A 21,694-nucleotide genomic window follows, 5' to 3' on the forward strand; every position below is an offset into this window, starting at 1 on the left:
GGATTGTCCTTTGAGTCTGAGGCTGTGCCCTTGGATTCTAATTTCTACAACTAGTGGAAACATCTTCTCCATGTCCACTCTATCCAGACCTCTCAGTATCCTGTCAGCTTCAATAAGATCCCCCCTCATCCTTCTAAACTCCAGTGAGTACGACCCAGAGTCCTCAACCGCTCATATGTCACGTTTTTCATTCCAAGGCTCATTCTTGTGAACTTCCTCTGGACCCTTTCCAATGCCAGCACACCCTTCCTTAGATACGGGGTTCGAAACTGCTCACAATACTCCAAATGGGGTCTGACCAGAGCCTTGTACAGCGTCAGAAGTATATCCCTAGCTCTCTCGACGTGAATGCTAACATTGTTATGACTGCATTGTCTACATAACCACATGTATGTGCATGTGTGATACGCATGCAGTATATCTATCCATATATATGGTTGTTTGTCATGGACTGTATTATATGGTGAGAATGATGGTGAAACTGTTGGCGTGTTGTCAACATTACTCTAAAATTGATGGTGTTTTCTTCTGTCTGTTGAGTTGCAGTGTAATTTAAAAATTCAGTGTTGCTGTCAGTATTCTGCTCTGTGATTTCCCCACCCGCAAAGACTGCAGCCAATTGGAAACCATTGAACTGACTAGAGCTTCCACTTTAATGGACTTGAGCATTGCTGTGAAAACCCTAAGAAAAAATTACACAGTATCCAGGTTTTCACGTTCATAATTACTGCTAAATAGCCTCCGGTCTTGAAAAGAGTAATTTAATATTTGTTAAATGTTAGTCATAGAATTTACAGTGCAGAAGGAGGCCATTCGGCCAATCAAGTCTGCCCTGGCCCTTACAAAGAGCACCCCACTGAAGCCCACGTATTTACTCTATCCCCGTAACTCAGTAACCCCCACTTAACATTTTTTGGACACTAAGGGCAATTTAGCATGGCCAATCCACCAAAGCTGCACATCTTTGGACTGTGGGAGGAAACTGGAGCACCCGGAGGAAACCCACACAGACACGGGGAGAACGTGGAGACTCCACACAGACAGTGACCCAGCTGGGAATTGGTGTTCCACAGGCATTGGGACCGCTATTGTTTTTGTAATATATTAATGATTTGGGTGAGAATGTGGGGGGCACGATTGGGATATTTGCAGATGGCACAAAGATTGGCGGTGTAGTGGACAGTTTAGAGGACAGCTATAATCTCCAAAATAATATAGATGAATTGGTGGAGTGGGCGCAAGCGGCAGATAGAATTTAACAGGTGTGAGGTCATGCATTTACGGAGGTCAAACAGTTCCAGGGAGAACACAATAAATGGGTATATACGAAGGTCGATGAAGAGAGAGATCTTCGTGTACAAGTACACTAGAATTGAAGTAGACAAGGCTGTTAAGAAAGGAATGTTCTCCTTCATTGGCAGAGGTGTAGAATATAAAAGTAAGGCTATAATGTTGGAATTGTATGAAACAGTGGTGAGGCTGCAACTGGAGTACTGTGTGTAATTCTGGTTAACACACTACATTAAGGATGTAATTGCTCCAGAGAGAGTGCAGAGGAGGTTTACAAGAATGTTGCCAGGGCTAGAAAAGTGTAACTACGAGGAGAGTTTAGACAGGTTGGGGTTATTTTCCTTGAAACAAAGAAGACTGAGGGGTGACTTAATTGAGGTTCAAAATATAATGAGGTGAAGTGATACGGTGGACAGGATAGGATTGTTTCCCTTGGTGGAGAATTCAAGAACCAGGAGACATAGATTCCAGATGAGTGGCGGAAGGTGTAGAGGGAACATGAGGAAGAACCTTTTTACACAGAGGATAGTGGGAGTCTGGAATTTTCTGCCTGAGTTGGTGGTGGAGGCAGAGACCCTGAACTCTTTTTAAAAAGTACCTGGATCTGCACTGTTAAGTGCTGTATGCTACAGGGCTATGGACCGGGTGCAGGAAGGTGGGATGAGAAAGGGCACCTGGGTGTCTTCGGGCTGGCATGGACAAGATGGACAGAATGGCCCCCGATGGGCAGCGTGGTAGCACAGTGGTTAGCACTGTTGTTTCGCAGTGCCAGGGTCCCAGGTTCGATTCGCGGCTTTGGTCACTTTGTGCGGAGTCTGTAGAACATAGAACATTACAGCACAGTACAGGCCCTTCGGCCCTCGATGTTGCGCTGACCTGTAAAACCACTTTAAAGCCCATCTACACTATTCCCTTATCGTCCATATGCCTATCCAATGACCATTTGAATGCGTTTAGTGTTGGCGAGTCCACTACTGTTGCAGGCAGGGCATTCCACGCCCTTACTACTCTCTGAGTAAAGAACGTTCTCCCTGTGTCTGCGTGGGTTTTCTCCGGGTGCTCTGGTTTCCTCCCACAAGTCCCAAAAGACATACTTGTTAGGTGAATTGGACATTCTGAATTCTCCCTTTGTACCCGAATTGGTGTCGGAGTGTGGCCATCAGGGGATTACACAGTAACTTCATTGCAGTGTGAATGAAGCCTACTTGTGACAATAATAAAGATTATTATTATTATTATGATTACTGTGCTGTAACTTTTCTATGACTCTGTGATGTCCTTATATTGTGTACATGTCGGTACCGGTTTGCATATGTGCATTTGTGATGTTTATGCATGTGATGTACATGTAGGTGTGATATGTATACATTTTGCACGCATATATGGATGGGTTCTAAATGCGGCTGGAATGTTTATATATAATATAGATGTCTTGTATGTGTGGGGGTCATGTGTGTGTGTGCTATGCGTGCACTGCGTGTGCACTGTGTGCATGGGATGTATTATATTTGAAGACTATTTCTGTACGTCTTTCAGGGTGCAGCCAAGGCATTGATTTTCCCTGTTGTGCAGCAGTTCACTGAGGCATTTGTACAAGCCCTGCAGATGCCTGATGGCCCTAGCTCTGACAGTGGGCTGAAGATGGAGGTTCTGAAGGTGGGTAGTATGGTGCACGAGACATCACATTGCTACTTGTGCTGGCAGCTTGGGCTCTTGAAACCAGATAATCTCCTTCAGTTTTAGTCATGGAAGTAGAACAGTTTTATACTCTGAATAATATAGCGCAATTCCTGGGTTTGAGGAAATCCATAGATGCCTGACCTTCAAAGTGACCCTCAGAGACTGACCCCTGATCTTCTTTCTCCTCTGTTACAGATAAGATGACCCCTCTTCCTGATTCTGGGTGTCTTAAGGACAGTGTCCAAACTGCTGTTTCTGATTCCCTGTGCGTTATCAGCAGTGACAGCCATAATACCTGTTCCCGATTCTCTTCCTGATCTTGCTAGCCCTAAACCATGTATCTGATTCTGTAGTGTGTTACGGACAGTGACAACACTGACTTCTGATGCTGTGTGCAAAAAAAGAAGTGACGACCTTAACTCTTGCTCCTGATTTTTTGTGTCACAGAAGTGGCCCTGACCCCTGCTTCTGACTCTAGTGTTATAGACCGTGATGGTTTTGACCCTGCTCCTGATTGTGTCCGTAATTATAGACAGTAATGACCCTGACTCCTGATTTTCTGTGCTACACAATAATGATCCTGACCACTTCTCTTGTTTGTGCCTTTTACAGGCAGTGACAGCGCTGGTGAAGAATTTTCCGAAGCATATGGTTTCATCAATGCAGCAGATCTTGCCAATCGTGTGGAGCACACTAACTGAGAGTGCAGCCGTATATCCTTGTAATCGAACATTGCCTAATTTCTGCTTGAAATCTTAGAAATGTGGAGAAGTAATATGTGCTGATATGAATGGGAAAAATAAGAAATACTTGCATTTCATGACCACCGGACATTATAAGTACTTTACAGCCAATTAAATACTTTTGAAGTGTAATAGTCAATTTAGGGAAAGCAACAGCTAATTTCTGCAGCAAATTCCCACACACAATGTGACAATGACCACAAAGGAAAATAAGAAAGAGAGTTGGGAGGGAGAGAGGGAAATGAGTGAGGGAGCAGGAGGGGTGGGGATGGGAAAGGAGGGGCGAGCGAGGGGGAGGGAGTGGGAATGGAGCGAGGAGGAGGGAGCAGGAATGGAGTGAGGGGGGAGCGGGAATGGAGAGGGGGGGAAGTTGGAATGGAGTGGGGGGGAAGTTGGAATGGAGTGGGGGGGAAGTTGGAATGGAGTGGGGGGGAAGTTGGAATGGAGTGAGGGTGAGAGCGGAAATGGAGAGGGGGAGCTGGAATTGAGCGAGGGGGGAGCAGGAATGGAGCGAGGGGGACTGAGTGCAGGGATGTCGTGAGAGGGGAGCGGGGGTACAGGGAGGGTATGTAAAGGAACAGGAGGGATGGAGTTAATCGAGGGCATGGGAATGGAGCGGGAGGGAGTGAGAAAGGTGTGAGAGGGGCTGGAGAAAAAGTGATAGTCTGTTTATTATAAAGAAGATGTTGTTGAGAGTCGTAGCTGACATGCCAAATTTCCTTAGTCTTCTGAGAAAGTAGAGTCGTTGGTGGGCTTTCTTAACTATAGTGTCATCATGGGGAGACCAGGACAGGTTGTTGGTGATCTGGACACCTAAAAACCTGAAGCTCTCGATCCTATCTACTTTGTTCCCATTGATGTAGACAGGGACATGTTCTCCACTATGCTTCCTGAAGTCGATGACAATCTCCTTCATTTTGTTGATATTGAGGGAGAGATTATTGTTGTTGCACCAGTTCACCAGATTCTCTATTTCATTCCTGTACTCTGTCTCATCATTGTTTGAAATCCGACCCACTATGGTGCTGTCATCAGCAAATTTGAAAATCGAGTTGGAGGGGAATTTGGCCACACAGTCATAGGTATATAAGGAGTATAGTAGGGTTCTGAGGACACAGACTTGTGGGGCACAGGTGTTGAGGATGATCGTGGAGGAGATGTTGTTGCCTGTCCTTACTGATTGTGGCCTGTGGGTTAGAAAGTTCAGGATCCAGTTGCAGAGGGAGGAGCCAAGGCCACGGAGTTTGGAGATGAGTTTCATAGGAATGATGGTGTTGAAGGCTGAGTTGTAGTCGATAAATAGGAGTCTGACATGGGTGTCTTTGTTATCTCTGTGTTCCAGGGTAAAGTGCAGGGCCATGGAGATGGCGTCTGCTATGGACCTGTTGCAGTGGTATGCGAACTGTAGTGGATCAAGGCAATCAGAGAGGCTGGAGTTAATTCGTGCCATGACTAACCTTTCAAAGCATTTCATGATGGATGTCAGAGCCACTGGACGATAGTCATTAAGGCATGCAGCTTGGCTTTATTTTGGTACAGGGATGGTTGAGGATTGTATCTTGATTCATTGAATGGTGAAGCAGACCTGATGGGCTGAATGGTCTGCTTATCCTCTGTCTGACAGCCTGGTAGGTAGAAAAGTAAGTTGTGAGGAGGACATGAGGCTACAAAAAGATTAAATAGGTTAAATGGGCAAAGATCTGGCAAATGTACTGTAATGTGGGAACATTTGAAATTGTCCATTTTGGCAGGAAGAAGAAGAAATAAGCTTATTATCTAAATGGTGAGAGATTGCAAAGCTCTGAAATGCAGAGGGCTCTGGGTGTCCCACTGCGTGAATCACAAAAGGGCAGTATGCTGGTATACAAGTAATTAGAAAAGCTAACAAAATGTTGTTGTTTATTGTGAGGGGAATTGATTACAAAAGCAGGGAGGTTGTTTCAGTTGTACAGGGCACTGGTGAGACCACATCTGGAACATTGTGTACAGTATTGGTCTCTATAATTGAAGAAAGATGTAAATGTGTTAGAAGCCGCTCAGAATAGCTTTACCTGGAATGGGTTGGGTGTCTTGTGAAGAAGGGTTGGAGAGGTTAGGCTCGTATCTGCTGGACTTTAGAAGAGTAAGAGGCGACTTGATAGAAATACAAGATCCTGAGGGGTATTGACAGGGTGGATGTGGAGAGGCTAACTTATCTTGTGGGAGTTAGGGGTCACTGTTTAAAAATAAGTGGTCACCCATTTAAAATGGAGGTGAGGCAAACTTTTTTCACAGGTCTGAGAGACTTTGGAACTGTCCTCCTGAAAAGGTGGTTGAATATTTTGAACAGTAAGAAGTCTTACAACACCAGATGAAAGTCCAACAGGTTTGTTTTGAATCACTTGCTTTTGGAGCACAGCTTCTTCCTCAAGTGAATGAAGAGGGGGGGTTGCGGAAACATATATATAGACAAAGTCAATGATGCAAGACGTTACTTTGAATGCCAGTCTTTGAAGGTAATTAAGTCTTTACAGGTCCAGACAGAGCAACTGGAGAGAGGGATAATCACAGGTTAAAGAGGTGTGAATTGACTCAAGCCAGGGCAGTTGGTAGGATTTCGCAAGCCCAGTCCAAATGGTGGGAGGGTGAATGTAATGCAACATGAATCCAAGATCCCGGTTGAGGCCGTACTCATGTGTGCGGAACTTGGCTTGGCGTTCTGCTAGGCAATTCTGCGTTGTTGCACGTCCTGAAGGCCGCCTTGGAGAACAATTACCCGAAGATCAGAGGCTGAATGCCCTTGACTGCTGAAGTGTTCCCGACTGGAAGGGAACATTCCTGCCTGGCGATTGCCGCGCGATGTCCGTTCATCTGTTGTTGCAGCGTCTGCATGGTCTCGCCAATGTACCACGCTTCGGGACAAACCTTCCTGCAGCGTATGAGGTAGACAACGTTGGCCAAGTCGCACGAGTGTGTACACCGCACCTGGTGGGTGGTGCTCTCACGTGTGATGGTGGTACCTATGTCGATGATCTGGCACGTCTTGAAGAGATTGCCGTGGCAGGGTGGTGTGGTGTCATGGTTGCTGTTCTGAAGGCTGGGTAGCCCACCTGGCCTGGGCTTGCGAAATACTACCAACTGTCATGGCTTGAGACAATTCACACCTCTTTAACCTGTGATTATCCCTCTCTCCAGTTGCTCCGCCTGGACCTGTAAAGACTTAATTACCTGCACAGACTCGCATTCAAAGTATTGTCTTGCATGATTGACTTTCTATATATATGTTTCTGGAACCCATCTCTTTGTTCACCTGAGGAAGGAGCTGTGCTCCGAAAGCTAGTGGTTTGAAACAAACCTGTTGGACTTTAACCTGGCGTTCTAAGACTTCTTACTGTGCTCACCCAAGTCCAACGTCGGCATCTCCACATCATGAATATTTTAAAGGCAGAGGTGGATAGATTCTTGGTAAGCAAAGGAGGGGGGGGGGGGGGGGAAGAGAGAGACAAAGGTAATTGGGAGTAGGCAAGATGCGGATTTGCAATAACTGGGTGGCGCGCGCACAGTGGGTAGCACTTGCTTCACAGCTCCAGGATCCCAGGTTCGATTCCCGGCTTGTGTCACCGTGCAGAGTTTGCACGTTCTCCCTGTGTCTGTGTGTCTGTCATGCGGTGGGCGACTGGGGCTTTTCACAATAACTTCATTGCAGTGTTAATGTAAGCCTACTTGTGACATAGATTATTATTGTTATCAGATCAACCATGACCTCATTAAATGGCGTAGCAGGCTCGCGGGGCTGAATGGACTACTCATAATTCATATATAAATTAAGTTTTGCAGAATTTAGTTATGAACTGTCTTTAGTTGGCTTTTGCTTTTGATTGGTCGTCGTTTTCTTACCACAGTGTTTTCAATTAAGTACTCTCTGTTACCTGTAGTTCACAGTGGCAAGTTTCAAAACAGTTCACCTTGAAGCTGGCCTGTTCACACTTGGTTTGCTGTTGGGATGATTGCCTAGTCATCAACTGGTGTTCTCTCAGGACCCTGACCATAGTGAGTTTTGTTGTAAACAGCTTGCCCAGTGTTGAGCAAGGAAAAGCCATGGCAGCACGGTGACGCAGTTGTTAGCTGCCTCACAGCGCTGAGGTCCTAGGTTCGATCCCAGCTCTCACTGTCCATGTGGAGTTTGCACATTCTCCCGTGTTTGCGTGGGTTTCAACCCCACAACCCAAAGATGTGCAGGATAGATGGATTGGCCACGCTAAATTGCCCCTTTATTGGAAAAAATGAATTGGGTGTTCTAAATTTATAACAATTTTTAAACATGAGCAAGGAAAAGCTATGATGAGGTTAATAATTGACAAAAAAAAGGCTTCCTTTGTGACATTTGTGTCAACAAGGAACAGGCCCTTTGGCCCTCCAAGCCTGTACCGGTCATGGTACCACCCTTGGCCAAACCCCCCCAGCACTCCTAAAGGGGATTGAAGCAATCTAACTTCGTGAGGTAGGTGAACTTTTGCTATTTTCTTTAACATTGACACGTACGTAAGGACAGAGGTGAATTACATGGAAGAGGTGGATGATCCAGTGGATTCAGATGGTAAGTGGGCGCATCATATTTCTGTGCTAAGCATTGAGAAATTGTTACTCTAACTTTATCCAGAAATTATAGCTGGAATGCAAGTTATAATGATGATCATAGATAGACTGAATGTCAGATTTAGACCAGAGGACAGGTGAAACCTTTTGATTTACTGAGCTGTATAACTGGAAATCATTTCCAGGTATGGTGGTTGTGGCAGATTGAAGAGTAGATTGGCAAGTAGATTAAGGACAATGTTAAACATATGTGGAAATAGGGTGAGTAAACATAATTCAAACTATTTGGTGACGTGAAGGGTAAATAGTGACAGGGATGAGTTGGGCTGAATGGTATTGCTCTTTTTATTTATCTCTGTGAACCACAGGCCTTTCCCTTATATCGATCAAATGACCACACAACCAGTTAGTTCAAAAGGTGGTTTATTTACATACAAAAGAGTTACCTCGACATGCAAACACAACATCTGCTACCAGTTAAACCACATCTATCAGCCATAATAACCTATACTTAACTTTGAGGCGACCGGCACTGTGCAGATGGATAAAGGCCGTTATCTGGACTTCATTTGGCTGGTTCGAAGAAAGTGCCTCTGTCTCTGCTGGGCTCATCCGTCAGGTAGCGATCGTGGTCTTGAACTTAGCTTGCTGTTCCTGTTGCAATTGGGTAGGCACAGGCCGGATCCAAGAGAGACATAACACATGGCTGTGCTATCTTTTATCCCCCTGGGATTTTGTGGTGCTCTTTGGGGTGGTCCTTAACCTTGGACCCAATAGTTCGACAGGGCTCTGATCACTCTCTTCGATTTTGGCCAATAAAGTGGTGGGTGCCTTGGTACCTGGGCGGGTCCTTAGTGGTCATTGACCTTGGCATTTGTGCTTTGAGTAAGGCGAGTGGCACCGATCAGTCCATGGCTGTACCGGTTGCTTGATTTAGAGTTCTACTGTCCTGGGAAAATGGGCCATTAAAATGTAAACGAGCGGGGGGTTTTGGTCAGGTTTGTTTACCTGTGGTTTTAGATACACATAGGTTGTGTATCTGCCTGAGTCCTGGGTTTGCCATAATGCCCATGGTCCTTTGCAGGTGGCCATCTTAGATGGCTACAATGGTCTGTGCCTATCTTAGCCTTTCTGTCAATCTTTGCCTCGACTCTTCAGTGGGCTGGGAAAGAGCTACTTCAGCAAGAGTGTAGGAGAGATCAATGGGGAGTGGAACAGGTGTGACATGAGACCTTGTGGAACTTTGCACATTCTGGTATTAGGTTTGGTGTGTTACTGTGCCACCTGGTTGGAATTGGCTATAGTGTTGATGAATTGGCCATCACTGAGCTGCCCTATTGCAGGTAGGAGTAACTGCAGTCTTCTGGGAAAGCAATGGTTTTGACAATGGCATGTTGTCTACCTGATCTCTCCATTCCTGCTATCTGGTGAGTGACATTCTTGATGGAGCAGGTTGAGTGATTTCTGTTTGTTTTTCCCCTTTGAGGTGAGGTGCTGGGGTTTGAAAACTTGGTGTTCAATATTTTTGAGTTTGTGCACACACTACTGGAGAACAGGAAGTTTAAGAGCACCGTCAAGAAGGCCCTGCCTGAGCTCATCTACTACATCATCCTGTACATGCAGATCACTGAGGAACAGGTGAGGAGGGTTCAGCTCCTATACCACACTCTGGACAAGCAGATCAGTAGCTGAAGTTGGAGACAGGACGTTTAAGTGTGGGCACAGCAGATGTTGAATAACCATTTACATCACACAGTTGTGACAAGGAGAGGGGGGGGGGGGGGGGGGCACTAATCTGTTGCCCAGCAGTTCTCAGAATCGAGTGCCTTGACCTCTTTCTCTTCAATTTGATGAATTTGATTGCTGGATCCTGCCTGGGATAGCTGATGTTATTAGTGATGTTAGTAAACATTTATTGCCAGTCAAGTGCACCATTTGGAAACAGCTTAGCCATCCCATAATGCATCTTGTGTTGCAATGCTCATATTAAAACCAAAATGTAAAGGTGCCCATCACAGGCAGGGGTGCAATAGAACTGGTTTGAGAGCTGTACAGTGAAGGCAAAATAGTAGTGGAAAAGGTTCATGATTCCCTATGTTCTATGTCTTGAGAAATGGTACACATGTACAGTGAATGGTAGAAGCCTCAAGAGTATTGACAGTGAGAGAGATCTAGGTGTACAGGTCCACAGGTCCCTGAAAGGGGCAACACAGGCGGAGAATGTAGTCGAGAAGGCATATGGCATGCTTGCCTTCATTGGCCGGGGCATTGAGTATAAGAATTGGCAAGTCATGTTGCAGATGTATAGAACCTTAGTTAGGCCACATTTGGAGTATAGTGTTCAATTCTGGTCGCCACACTACCAGAAGGATGTGGAGGCTTTAGAGAGGGGGCAGAAGAGATTTACCAGGATGTTGCCTGGTATGGAGAGCATTAGCTATGAGAAGCGGTTGAATAAACTTGGTTTGTTCTCACTGGAACGAGGGAGGTTGAGGGGCGACTCGATAGAGGTCTACAAAATTATGAGGGGCATAGATAGTGGATAGAGGCTTTTTCCCAGGGTAGAGAGGTCAATTACTAGGGGGCATAGTTTTAAGGTGCGAGGGGCAAGGTTTAGAGGAGATGTACGAGGCAAGTTTTTTTACACAGAGGGTAGTGGGTGTCTGGAACTCAATGCCGGAGGAGGTGGTGGAAGCAGGGACGATAGTGACATTTAAGGGGCATCTTGACAAATACATGAATAGGATAGGAATAGAGGGATACGGACCCAGGAAGTGTAGGAGATTTTAGTTTAGACGGGCAGCATGGTCGGCACAGGCTTGAAGGCCCTAAGGGCCTGTGCTTTGCTTTGTTCTTTGTCCTCTGTTACAGGGCAGACAGTCACTGAACACATTCTGTAATATGCTATCTTCGGTTGTACTGCACTATTTGGTTTGAGCTGAGATTTTACAGTAGGGACTGTACGTGTGCCAGTGTGTAACTTTTATTGATCATGTCACTGAGTTTAGTCCTGTGTTTATTCTCTCTGCAGATTAAGGTTTGGACAGGAAATCCACATCAGTTTGTGGAAGATGAGGATGACGACACCTTCTCATATTCTGTACGAATTTCTGCCCAGGATCTCCTGCTGGTGAGGACAGGGTGACTGCTAAGTTGCACGGTGCTGCTTTGACCTGTCCATGAGACAGAAATATGTCAGAATATTTAGGAACTGGAAGATGGGGGGCCAATCATATTCACTCCAATATTAAACTTTCATCACTTCAGAGCTGTACCCGACAGCTGCTGGAATGAAACCCGTCAGCAGAAGTGGGCTCACTGTGAAAGCTAACAAGTGCCCATAAGACGTAGGAGCAAAATTAAGCCAATTGGCCAATCGGATCAATGAGATCATGACTTGGGTTGCTTTTGCTGGAGCACAGAAGATTGAGGGCCGACCTGATCGAAGTGTACAAGGTTTTGAGGGGCTTGGACAGGGTGGATAGGGTGCTGCTGATCTCCTTAGTTGAAGGGTCAGTTAAGAGGGGATAGAAGTTCAAGATCAGTGGCAGGAAGTTGAGAGGGGATTTGAGGAAAAACCTTTTTACCTAGAGGGTTGTGACGGTCTGGAATGCACTGCTTGGGAGCGTGGTGGAGGTGAATTGTCTTACAGCCTTTAAAAGTACCTGGATGAGCACTTTGCATTAAAGGCTCTGGGCCAAAGTGCAGGCAAATGGGATTAGGTGGGCAGGTCACATGTTTTTTATGCATCGGTGGGTGCAGAATCGATGGGCTGAAGGGCCTCTTCTGCGCTGAATTATGCTGAGATTCTGTGACTGATCTGATATGATCCTCAATCCCACTTTATCCCCATAACCCTGATTCATTTCCAGATTAAGAATCTCCCTATCTCAGCCTTGAACATACTTAACGATCCAATCTCTACTGTTCTCTTTGGTAAATAATTCCAAGATTCAAGACCCTCAGAGAAGACATTCCTCCTCATCTCCCCTTCCTCTGATATTATGGCCTCTGGTCCAAAACTCTCCCACAAAAGGAAACATCCTCTCAACATTGTCATTGTCACACAGTCCAACAATTAGATTGTGCTGGCTACTCGTGGTCCATCTGTAGACGCAGGCATATTCTGTGGTTTTGATGCCCAGAATACTACTGGGATTCCAGTACCTGAAAAGGTGCAGTACTCAGTGGGTTGTGTACTTTCTCTTGGGCAATACCTGCTAGTTTTGGGTAACGGCCAGGCAAAGAGGAGCCAATTAAAGGGGATATGACCCAGACCAAAACAGTTGGAAGGTTGAGAATTGCATCCTCCTCCTTTGACGTGTGTGAAAAACGCCTGGTACTATCTGGGAGAAAGGCGACGCAGAAGCAAGTCTCTTATCTCACGTGAGCCCGTGGCAATATAATTTCCGTTTCCACAAAGGGAAAAAAATGCTTTTGTTTTCTGCTTTTGTTTTGATATTTTAAATAATATCTTCCATTGCATTTGCTTCCAGAATAGACAGGGCCCTGCCTGTGGTGCGGCGAGCGTCCGCCCTGTCGGCAGTGAGGGTCTGGCCCTGCCTGCTACGGCTGCAGTGAGGGTCCGTCCCTTCCGGCGGCAGCGAGGAGTCCGGCCTTGCCTGCGGCGGCAAGGATTAGCGGTCCGGCCCTGCCAACTGGCCCCGACTTCATCCACTGACCTGGCCCAGGTGAAGAGATCCCGGTCTCTGGCCTGGGGTGGCGGAGGGGCAACCTCTCTTTTTCTTCTAGGGGAACTAATAGTTTCTCATTCCCATGGCAGGCTGTTGCAAGTGACTTCCAGAGTGAGAGTGCCATTGCCTTGGCAGCAGCCGCGACTAAACACCTACAGGAAGCAGAACAGGCCAAGAGTGATGGGAATGTACACTGGTACGTTTGTGCTGTTGTCATGTTGAACTTGGGGTACAACCTCCAGCAGGTGAGGTCAGGTGTCCAGTTTTGTGTACATAGGTAACCAGGAGAATGCGATTTACTCCCTTAACATAAGGACTAGGAGCAGGAGTAAGCCATCTGGCCCTTCGAGCCTGCTCTGCCATTCAATGAGATCATGGCTGATCTTTTTTGGACTCAGCTCCACTTTATTCAAAAAACTATCTTTCTCTTAAAAACATTTAATGAAGGAGCCTCAACTGCTTCACTGGGCAGGGAATTCCATAGATTCACAACTTTTGGGTGAAGAAGTTCCTCCTAAACTCAGTCCTAAATTTAATTCCCCTTATTTTGTCTCCCAGTTCTGCTTTCATCCGCCAGTGGAAACAACCTCCCCGCATCTATCTTATTTCTTCCCTTCATAATTAGTGAATCTCCTCTGCACACCCTCCAGCGCCAGTGCATCCTTTCTCAGGTAAGGAGACCAAAACTGAACACAATCCTCACTCACACCTGATACAATTGCAGCATAACCTCCCTAGTCTTAAATTCCATCCCTCTCGCAATGAAGGATAAAACTCCATTCGCCTTCTTAATCACCTGTTGCACCTGTAAACCAACTTTTCGCGACTCATGCACTGGGACACCCAGGTGCTTCTGCACAGCAGCATGTTTTAATATTTTATCATTTAAATAATCCCTTTTGCTGTTATTCCCACCAAAATAGATAATCTCACATTTGTTAATATTGTATTCCATCTGCCAGACCCTAGCCCATTCACTTAACCTATCCAAATCCCTCTGCAGACTTCCAGTATCCTCTTTTTGCTTTTCCACTAATCTTAGTGTTGTCTGCAAACTCAGACACATTGCATTTGTTCCCCAACTTCAAATCATCTTTATATATTGTGAACAATTGTGGGCCCAACACTGATCCCTGAAGGATAGCACTAGCTACTGATTGCCAACCAGAGACACACCCATTAATCTCCACTCTTTGCTTTCTATGAAGTAACCAATCCTCTATCCATGCTACTAGTTTCCCCTTAGCACCATCTTATGCAGCAACCTTTTGTGTTGCACCTTATCCAAAGCTTTCTGGAAATGAAGATATACCACATCCATTGGCTCCCTGTGGTCTACCTCACGATGTCTCAAAAGATTCCACTAAATTAGTTAGTCACGGCCTGCCCTTTATGTACGTCTGTCCAATGGGACAATTTCCATCCAGATGCTTTGCTATTTCTTCCTTGATGATAGATTCCAGCATGTTCCCTGCTACTGAAGTGAAGCTAACTGGCCTATAATTAACCGCTTTCTGCCTACCTCCATTTTTAAACAGTTGTGTCACGTTTGTTAATTTCCAATCTGACGGGACCACCCCAGAGTCTAGTGAATTTTGGTAAATTATCACGAGTACATTTACAATTTCCCTACCCACTTCTTTTAGTACCCTGGGGTGCATTCCATCAGGACCAGAAGACTTCTCTACCTTTAGCCCCGTTAGCTTGCCCATCACTACCTCCTTCGTGATAATAATTGTCTCAAGGTCCTCACCTGTCAGTCTTATTTCCATCAATCACTGGCATATTATTTGTGTCTTGCTCTGTGAAGACCGACCCAAAAAAACCTGTTCAGTTCCTCAGCCATTTCCCATTATTAAATCTTCCTTCTCATCCTTGAAAGGATCAACATTTACATTAGCCACTCTTTTTTTGTTTTATATGTTTGTAGAAAGTTTTACTAACTGTTTTTATATTCTGAGTAAGTTTACTCTCATAATCTATCTTACTCTTCTTTAAAGCTTTTTTAGTAGCTTTCTGTTGTCCCCTAAAGATTTCCGAGTCCTCTAGTCTCCCACTAATCTTTGCCATTTTGTATGCTTTTTCCTTCAATTTGATACTCTCCCTTATTTCCTTAGATATCCACGGTCGATTTTCCCTCTTTCTACCGTCCTTCCTTTTTGTTGGTATAAACGTTTGCTGAGCACTGTGAAAAATCGCTTGGAAGGTTCTTCACTGTTCGTGAACTGTTTCACCATAGTCTACCGCAGCCAGCTCTTCTCTCATCCATTCTAACCTCCTTTGTTTAAGCACAAAACACTAGTGTTTGATTTTACCTTCTCACCCTCCATCTGTATTTTAAATTCCACCATATTGTGATTTCTCCTTCCGAGAGGATCCCTAACTATGAGATCATTAATCAATCCTGTCTCATTACACAGGACCAGATCTAGGACCGCTTGTTCTCTTCTCGGTTTCATTACACACTGTTCTGGGAAACTATCGCGGATACATTCAATGAACTCCTCTTTAAGGCTGCCGTCAAGGTTAAACCAAGCTTGTTCTGCCATAAGTGCTGCTTGCAGAAGAGAGTTAAAGTCTGCTACCCAGCGAGTAAAAGTATTTTCAAACTTCACTGCCGAAAGGCCTGACTCTAATTTTTACACCGTGCCTCTTAGTTTTATACCAGCAGTAATAGTTTCTCTTTGTCTACCATATCAGTTCTCCTTAATAACTTGAAACCTGTGACCAAATCATCCCTTAATCTTTTGCATTCTAGGGAATACAACCCTAGTTTGAGTAATCGCTCCTTGATATTTAACCCGAGGAGTGAGAAATCATTCTAGTAAATGAGTTCCGTGGCAATATATCCATCTGACGGAATGATTCCCAGAATTATTCACTAACTCCAGGGCTGATCCATCAAGAACCATGTCTAGCTGAACCATATCTACTCCCTTGTATTCTAGTTCTCTAGATATAAAGACCTGCACTCCGTTCTTATTTTTTTTTTAATAAACAATTTTATTGAGGTAGTTTTTGGCTTTATAAACAGTTACAGACATCATCAGAAAGAAAGCAAAAAAGGCAAAAATGTGCAAACATCCACGTACTTTCAATACTTCCATCGTAACATATTGCACAAGCCCGCTCCCCTCCCACCGGTACTACCCGCCATATTTTCCCTCCTACTCTACTCTACTCCCCCTGCTGACGCTCACTCTCCCGCAAAGAAGTCAATAAATGGTTGCCACCTCCGGGTGAACCCCTGCACAGATCCCCTCAAGGCGAACTTAATTTTTTCCATCCCCAGGAAACTCGACATGTCCGCAAGCCACCACTCAGTCTTCGGGGGCTTTGAGTCCCTCCACACCAATAATATTCGTCGCCGGGCTATCAGGGAAGCAAAGGCCAACACATCGGCCTCTTTCTCCCCCTGGACGCCCGGGTCTTCCGAAACCCCAAAAATTGCCACCCCTGGACTCATCACCACCCTTGTTTTTAGCACCTGGGACATGACCCCCGCAAATCCCTCCCAGTACCCCCTCAGCTTAGGGCATGCCCAAAACATGTGAACATGGTTCGCTGGTCCTCCCGCGCACCTAGCGCATTTGTCCTCTATCCCTAAAAATTTGCTCATCCGAGCCACCGTCATATGGGCCCGGTGAATGACCTTAGATTGGATCAGCCCGAGCCTAGCACATGTCGCGGTCGAATTTACCCTACTCAGGGCCTCTGCCCACAGCCCATCCACCATTTCCCCGCCTAGCTCCTCCTCCCATTTAAGTTTCAGTTCCTCTGTCTGGGACCCTTCCTCCCTCATGAGCACCTTATATATACCCGAGACTCTGCCCTCCCCTTCTTCCCTCCTAGAGACTATTCTGTCGAGGATCCCCATTGGCGGGAGGCGCGGGAAAGATGGGACCTGTCCACGAACAAAGTCCCGCAACTGTAGGTATCTAAAATCATTTCCCCTTACCAACCCAAATTTCTCCTCCAAGCTCCTCAAACTCGCGAAGCTCCCTTCCAGGAACATATCACCCACCCTTTCTGCCCCTGCTCGCCGCCATACTCTGAACCCCCCATCCATACTGCCGGGGGCAAACCGATGGTTGTCGCAGATTGGCGCCCAGACAGACGCCCCCATCTCCCTCACATGCCTCCTCCACTGGCCCCATATCCGCAGGGTCGCCACCACTACCGGGCTGGTGGAGTACTTGGCCGGCGGCAGCGGTAGAGGAGCCGTGACCAGGGCTTCCAAGCTGGAGCCCCTGCACGAAGCCGCCTCCACCCGCTCCCAAATAGACCCCGTACCCACCATCCACTTCCTTATCATAGCGATGTTGGCCGCCCAGTAATAATTGACCAGACTCTGCAAAGCCAGCCCTCCCTCGCTGCGGATCCTCTCCAACATCGCCTTCTTCACCCGCGGGGATTTTCCCGCCCAGACAAAGCTCATGATCAGCCCGTTAACTCTTTTGAAGAAGGACTGTGGGATAAAGATCGGGAGGCACTGAAAAATAAACAAAAATCGAGGGAGGATTGTCATCTTTACAGTCTGCACCCTCCCTGCCAGCGACAGCGGGAGTGCATCCCATCTCCGAAACTCTCCCTTCATTTGCTCCACCATCCTGGCCAAATTTAACTTATGCAGCCTGCCCCAGTCTCGTGCCATCTGGATTCCCAAATACCGGAAATTTTCCTCAACCAGCCGAAATGGTAGCCATCTCAATCTGTTCTCCTGGCCCCTTGCCTGGACCACAAACATTTCACTCTTGACCGTATTTAATTTGTATCCTGAGAACTGGCCGAACTTCCTCAGCATTCCCAGTATAGTTCCCATCCCGGCCACTGGGTCCGACACGTACAGGAGCAGGTTGTCTGCATAAAGAGAAACCCTATGTTCAACCCCGCCCCTCACCATCCCCTTCCAACCCTCTGCGGCTCTCAGCGCAATCGCCAGCGGCTCTATGGCCAGCGCAAACAGCAGCGGGGAGAGCGGGCAGCCCTGCCTGGTCCCTCGGTACAACCTAAAGTACTCCGACACTTCTCTGTTGGTCCTGTTAGGTCCAAATAATTTGATCCAATCCACCAATCCCTCCCCGAACCCAAACCGTCCGAGCACCTCCAATAGATAGTCCCACTCCACCCGGTCAAAGGCCTTCTCGACGTCCATTGCCACCACTACCCGCCGGGGGCATCATTATCACATTGAGCAATCTCCTCAGATTGGCCGCCAGCTGCCTACCTTTCACGAACCCCGTTTGATCCAGTACACAGTCCTCCATTCTACCCGCCAGTAACTTTGCCAGGAGCTTGGCGTCTACATTAATCAGGGAGATTGGCCTGTGGGACCCGCACGCCTCCGGGTCTTTACCCCGCTTCAATAGCAGAGATATGGTGGCTTGTGACATTGTCGGCGGCAGGGTCCCTCTGTCCCTTGCCTCATTGAAAACCCTCGCCAAGACCGGGCCCACCAGCTCAGAGAACTTCCTATAAAACTCTACTGGGTATCCATCCGGCCCCGGGGACTTCCCCGACTGCATAGCCTTAAGGCCCCCCAATACCTCCTCTACTCTAATCGGGGCCCCCAGCTCTTCCACTCGCCCCCCACCAACTGTTGGGAATGTTAACCCGTCCAGAAACCTTTTCATCCCCTCCGGTTCTTCCGGCGGCTCCGAAGTTTACAGCTTACGATAGAAGTCCTGGAATACACTATTCAATTCTGCCGGGTCCTCCACTTTGCGCCCCCCTTCGTCCCTCACTCTACCTATTTCCCTGGCCGCCTCCCTCCTCCTGAGTTGCTGCGCTAACAGTCTGCTAGCATTTTCCCCATGCTCGTAAACCACTCCCCTCGCCTTCCTAAGCTGTTCTACGGCCCTGCTCGTGGATAGTGCCCCCAGTTCCGCCTGTAGTCTCTGCCTCTCCCTGAGTAAAACCTCCCCTGGGGACTCCGCGTGCTCTTCATCTATCCGACCCATTTCCCTGACCAATCTATCCATCTCTGCCCGGTCTGCCTTGGCTCTGTGGGCCCCAATTGAAATCAGATTCCCCCGCACTACTGCCTTTAGCGCCTCCCACAAGGCCGCCGCTGAGACCTCCCCCGTGTCATTCACCTGCAGGTAATTTTTTATACATTTCCGAAGCCTCTCGCAGATTCCCTCCTCCGACAGCAGTCCCACATCTAGCCTCCATTGCGGGATTCCGTTCTTATTTTTGATTATTTTCAGTACCTGTCCATAATATTTAATGATCTTTGTACTTGAACCCTAGGTTTCTAGCCTTTAACCATTTTCAAAGTACTCTGATCCAAGGTGAGGCAGACTTCACGCTTGCTTACACTGAAGTCCATTGCTCCAAGTTTGCCCATTGACTTGATCTATATCTTAGTAATTTTATGCTTTCATCGATGCTGGTTGCAATGCTGCCTATCTTTGCTACATCAGGAAACTAGGATATATGACTTTATCCCATTATCTAATATGTTAATAATGGTGAATAGTTGAGGCCCGAAAACATTGTGGGATGTCACTACTTGTTTCCTGCCAGTTAGAGTACCTTCCTCTGTTTCCTGCTGTTCAGTCAGTTTGCTAACCAGGGCAGTAATTTACTTTTAATTCTATGAGCACCAGCTGTAGCTAAGTAGCCTTTTCTAAGGAACCTAATTGGATGTCTTCTAAACATCCATGTAAGTACATGTGAACGTGCAAACATGGCGTAGGAAGAGGCCATTCGGCCCCTTGAGCCTGCTCTTCAATAAGATCATGGCTGATCTGATTGTGACCCCTTTCTCTGAACTGCTTTTAACGTATTTATACCCTTAAATAAGGAAACCAAAACTGTACCCAATATGCTAGACTTGGGCGCGATTTAATGGAAAAACTTTGGACGTGATTGGCGGGGTGTTTCGTGATTGCCACGTTGCAAAGATTGTGGCATTTCATGGCACTTATTGCCAGAAATGAGCCCCCACGAGCATCGCACCAGTACTGGCTGTCTCGCCGTTCACTCCCAGTCAATACACAAGCACGGCAGTGCACAGACTTGCTCCTCGCTTTGGGCATGCTGACATCAAGGATTCTGGATGCCGTTGATGCGAGGTGGGGCATCCTGTTCTCCCGAGGAGGGCAGGGGACCACAGCAGGCTCACCAATACCACCTGGGGGGCAGTGGTAGTGGCTGTCAATGCGGGCAGCATGACCAGGTGGACAAGCATCCAAATGTCGGAAGAAGACCAGAGTCTTCAACCAGCAGCAAGTGTACGTTATCGTCTCTCCTTGCATCAGTTCCCCCCTGCCACCCCTTAAATTCTCAAACCCCCCCTCCCCACCCAACCACAAATTACTGGCTGACACCTCGCACCCTCCCCACATCCTATCTTTGTGCTTCTCTGTCAGCACCCACCTGCACAACTGTCATGTCTAGTTGTGGTGCCCACTCATGCCACCTGCTCTCGACCCCCCCGATTCATCAAGCATGCGGCTCGCAAAGCCCTTTCTTTGTCCCCCAGGAGAAGGTAGCCCATAATAAGCGGAAAAGGGCCGAGACGGAGGGGGGGACGGGTACCAGAGATTAGAGTCCTCACCCTCACCCCCTGTGCGGAACGGGCCCTGGAAGTCGCGGGGTTATCTGAGGAGAGAGCAATCACCAACAACGAGGTTGGCCTGCGCCGCAGAGGTGAGGATCCACTGCCCCTTCACCCAGATGACCTGTCTCAAGTGAGTTCATGTCAGACAAAATGATACTTCCCTCTCACTGTTCACATGTCCATTCTCTCGCAGGATCTCCATCTGATGGGCCGGTCCATCCGAGTGCCCCCCCCCCCCCCCCCCCGCCAAACCACCAAGAGACCACCTTGGAGGAAAGCTCAGAGGAGACCACCATAGAGGCATCACAGCTTTCACCCCACCTTCCTCCAGTGCAGAGAGACGCACCTCGGTGGGCGACATTAGTGGACAGGCTTTTGGGCGCAATCTTAATAATTTAAGTATTTATTTTGAATTAATTAACTAGTGCATAAGTGTCACTCAGTGGTGTCCAGTGCTCTAACTGTGAGATGTGGCTGATCCGTGACGCTTCCAGCATTCTGCAGGAAGTGTGACCAATGGCAGCTCCTCACAGACTCTTCGGTTGGAGCAGCAGTTGGATGCATTTAGGAGCGTGCAGGTGGCGGAAAGTTATAGAAACATGGTCACACCCAAGGTGCAGGCAGACAGATGGGTGACCGCTAGAAAGGTGCAGGCAGTCAGTGCAGGAATCCCCTGCTGTCCCCCTCGCTAACAGGAAGAGCAGGAAGGCAGTGCAGGTGTCCCCTGCGGTCATCTCCCTTCAAAACTGGTATGCCGTTTTGGATACTGTTGGGGGAGAGGCAGTAGTAGCCAGGGAAAGGCAGTAGTAGCCAGGCTCATGGCACCGTGGCTGGCTCTGCTGCACAGAAGGGCGGGAAAAAGACTGGCAGGGCGATAGTCATAGGGGATTCAATTGTAAGGAGAGTAGACAGGCGTTTCTGTGGTCGAAAATGAGACTCCCGAATGGGATGTTGCCTCCCGGGTGCTCGGGTCAGGGATGTCTCCGATCGGCTGCAGGACATACTAAAGGGGGAGGGTGAACAGCCAGTTGTCGTGGTGCATATAGGCACCAACGATATAGGTAAAAAAAAAAGGATGAGGTCCTACAATCAGAATTTAGGGAGTTAGGAGATAAGTTTAAAAAGTAGGACCTCAAAGGTAGTAA

The 21,694-nt window shown here is 47.3% G+C and overlaps 1 protein-coding gene across 3 annotated transcripts in view; it reads left to right on the forward strand.

Moving 5' to 3' along the window:
- ipo9 (importin 9) overlaps positions 1-21,694 on the forward strand; it is a 210,315-nt gene that overhangs the window by 65,929 nt on the left and 122,692 nt on the right. For all 3 annotated transcript variants that reach the window (XR_005463359.1, XM_038819399.1, XM_038819400.1), the window contains 6 exons: positions 2,827-2,946; positions 3,583-3,683; positions 8,231-8,289; positions 9,775-9,926; positions 11,320-11,418; positions 13,072-13,178. Coding sequence is in view for 2 of the 3 variants with exons in the window: in XM_038819399.1 (XP_038675327.1) it covers positions 2,827-2,946; positions 3,583-3,683; positions 8,231-8,289; positions 9,775-9,926; positions 11,320-11,418; positions 13,072-13,178 (638 nt within the window). In the remaining variant the exon portion in view is untranslated. The remainder of the gene's footprint in view (positions 1-2,826; positions 2,947-3,582; positions 3,684-8,230; positions 8,290-9,774; positions 9,927-11,319; positions 11,419-13,071; positions 13,179-21,694) is intronic.

This window comes from Scyliorhinus canicula, chromosome 15 (genome assembly GCF_902713615.1).
Source record: "Scyliorhinus canicula chromosome 15, sScyCan1.1, whole genome shotgun sequence".
Taxonomy (NCBI): domain Eukaryota; kingdom Metazoa; phylum Chordata; class Chondrichthyes; order Carcharhiniformes; family Scyliorhinidae; genus Scyliorhinus; species Scyliorhinus canicula.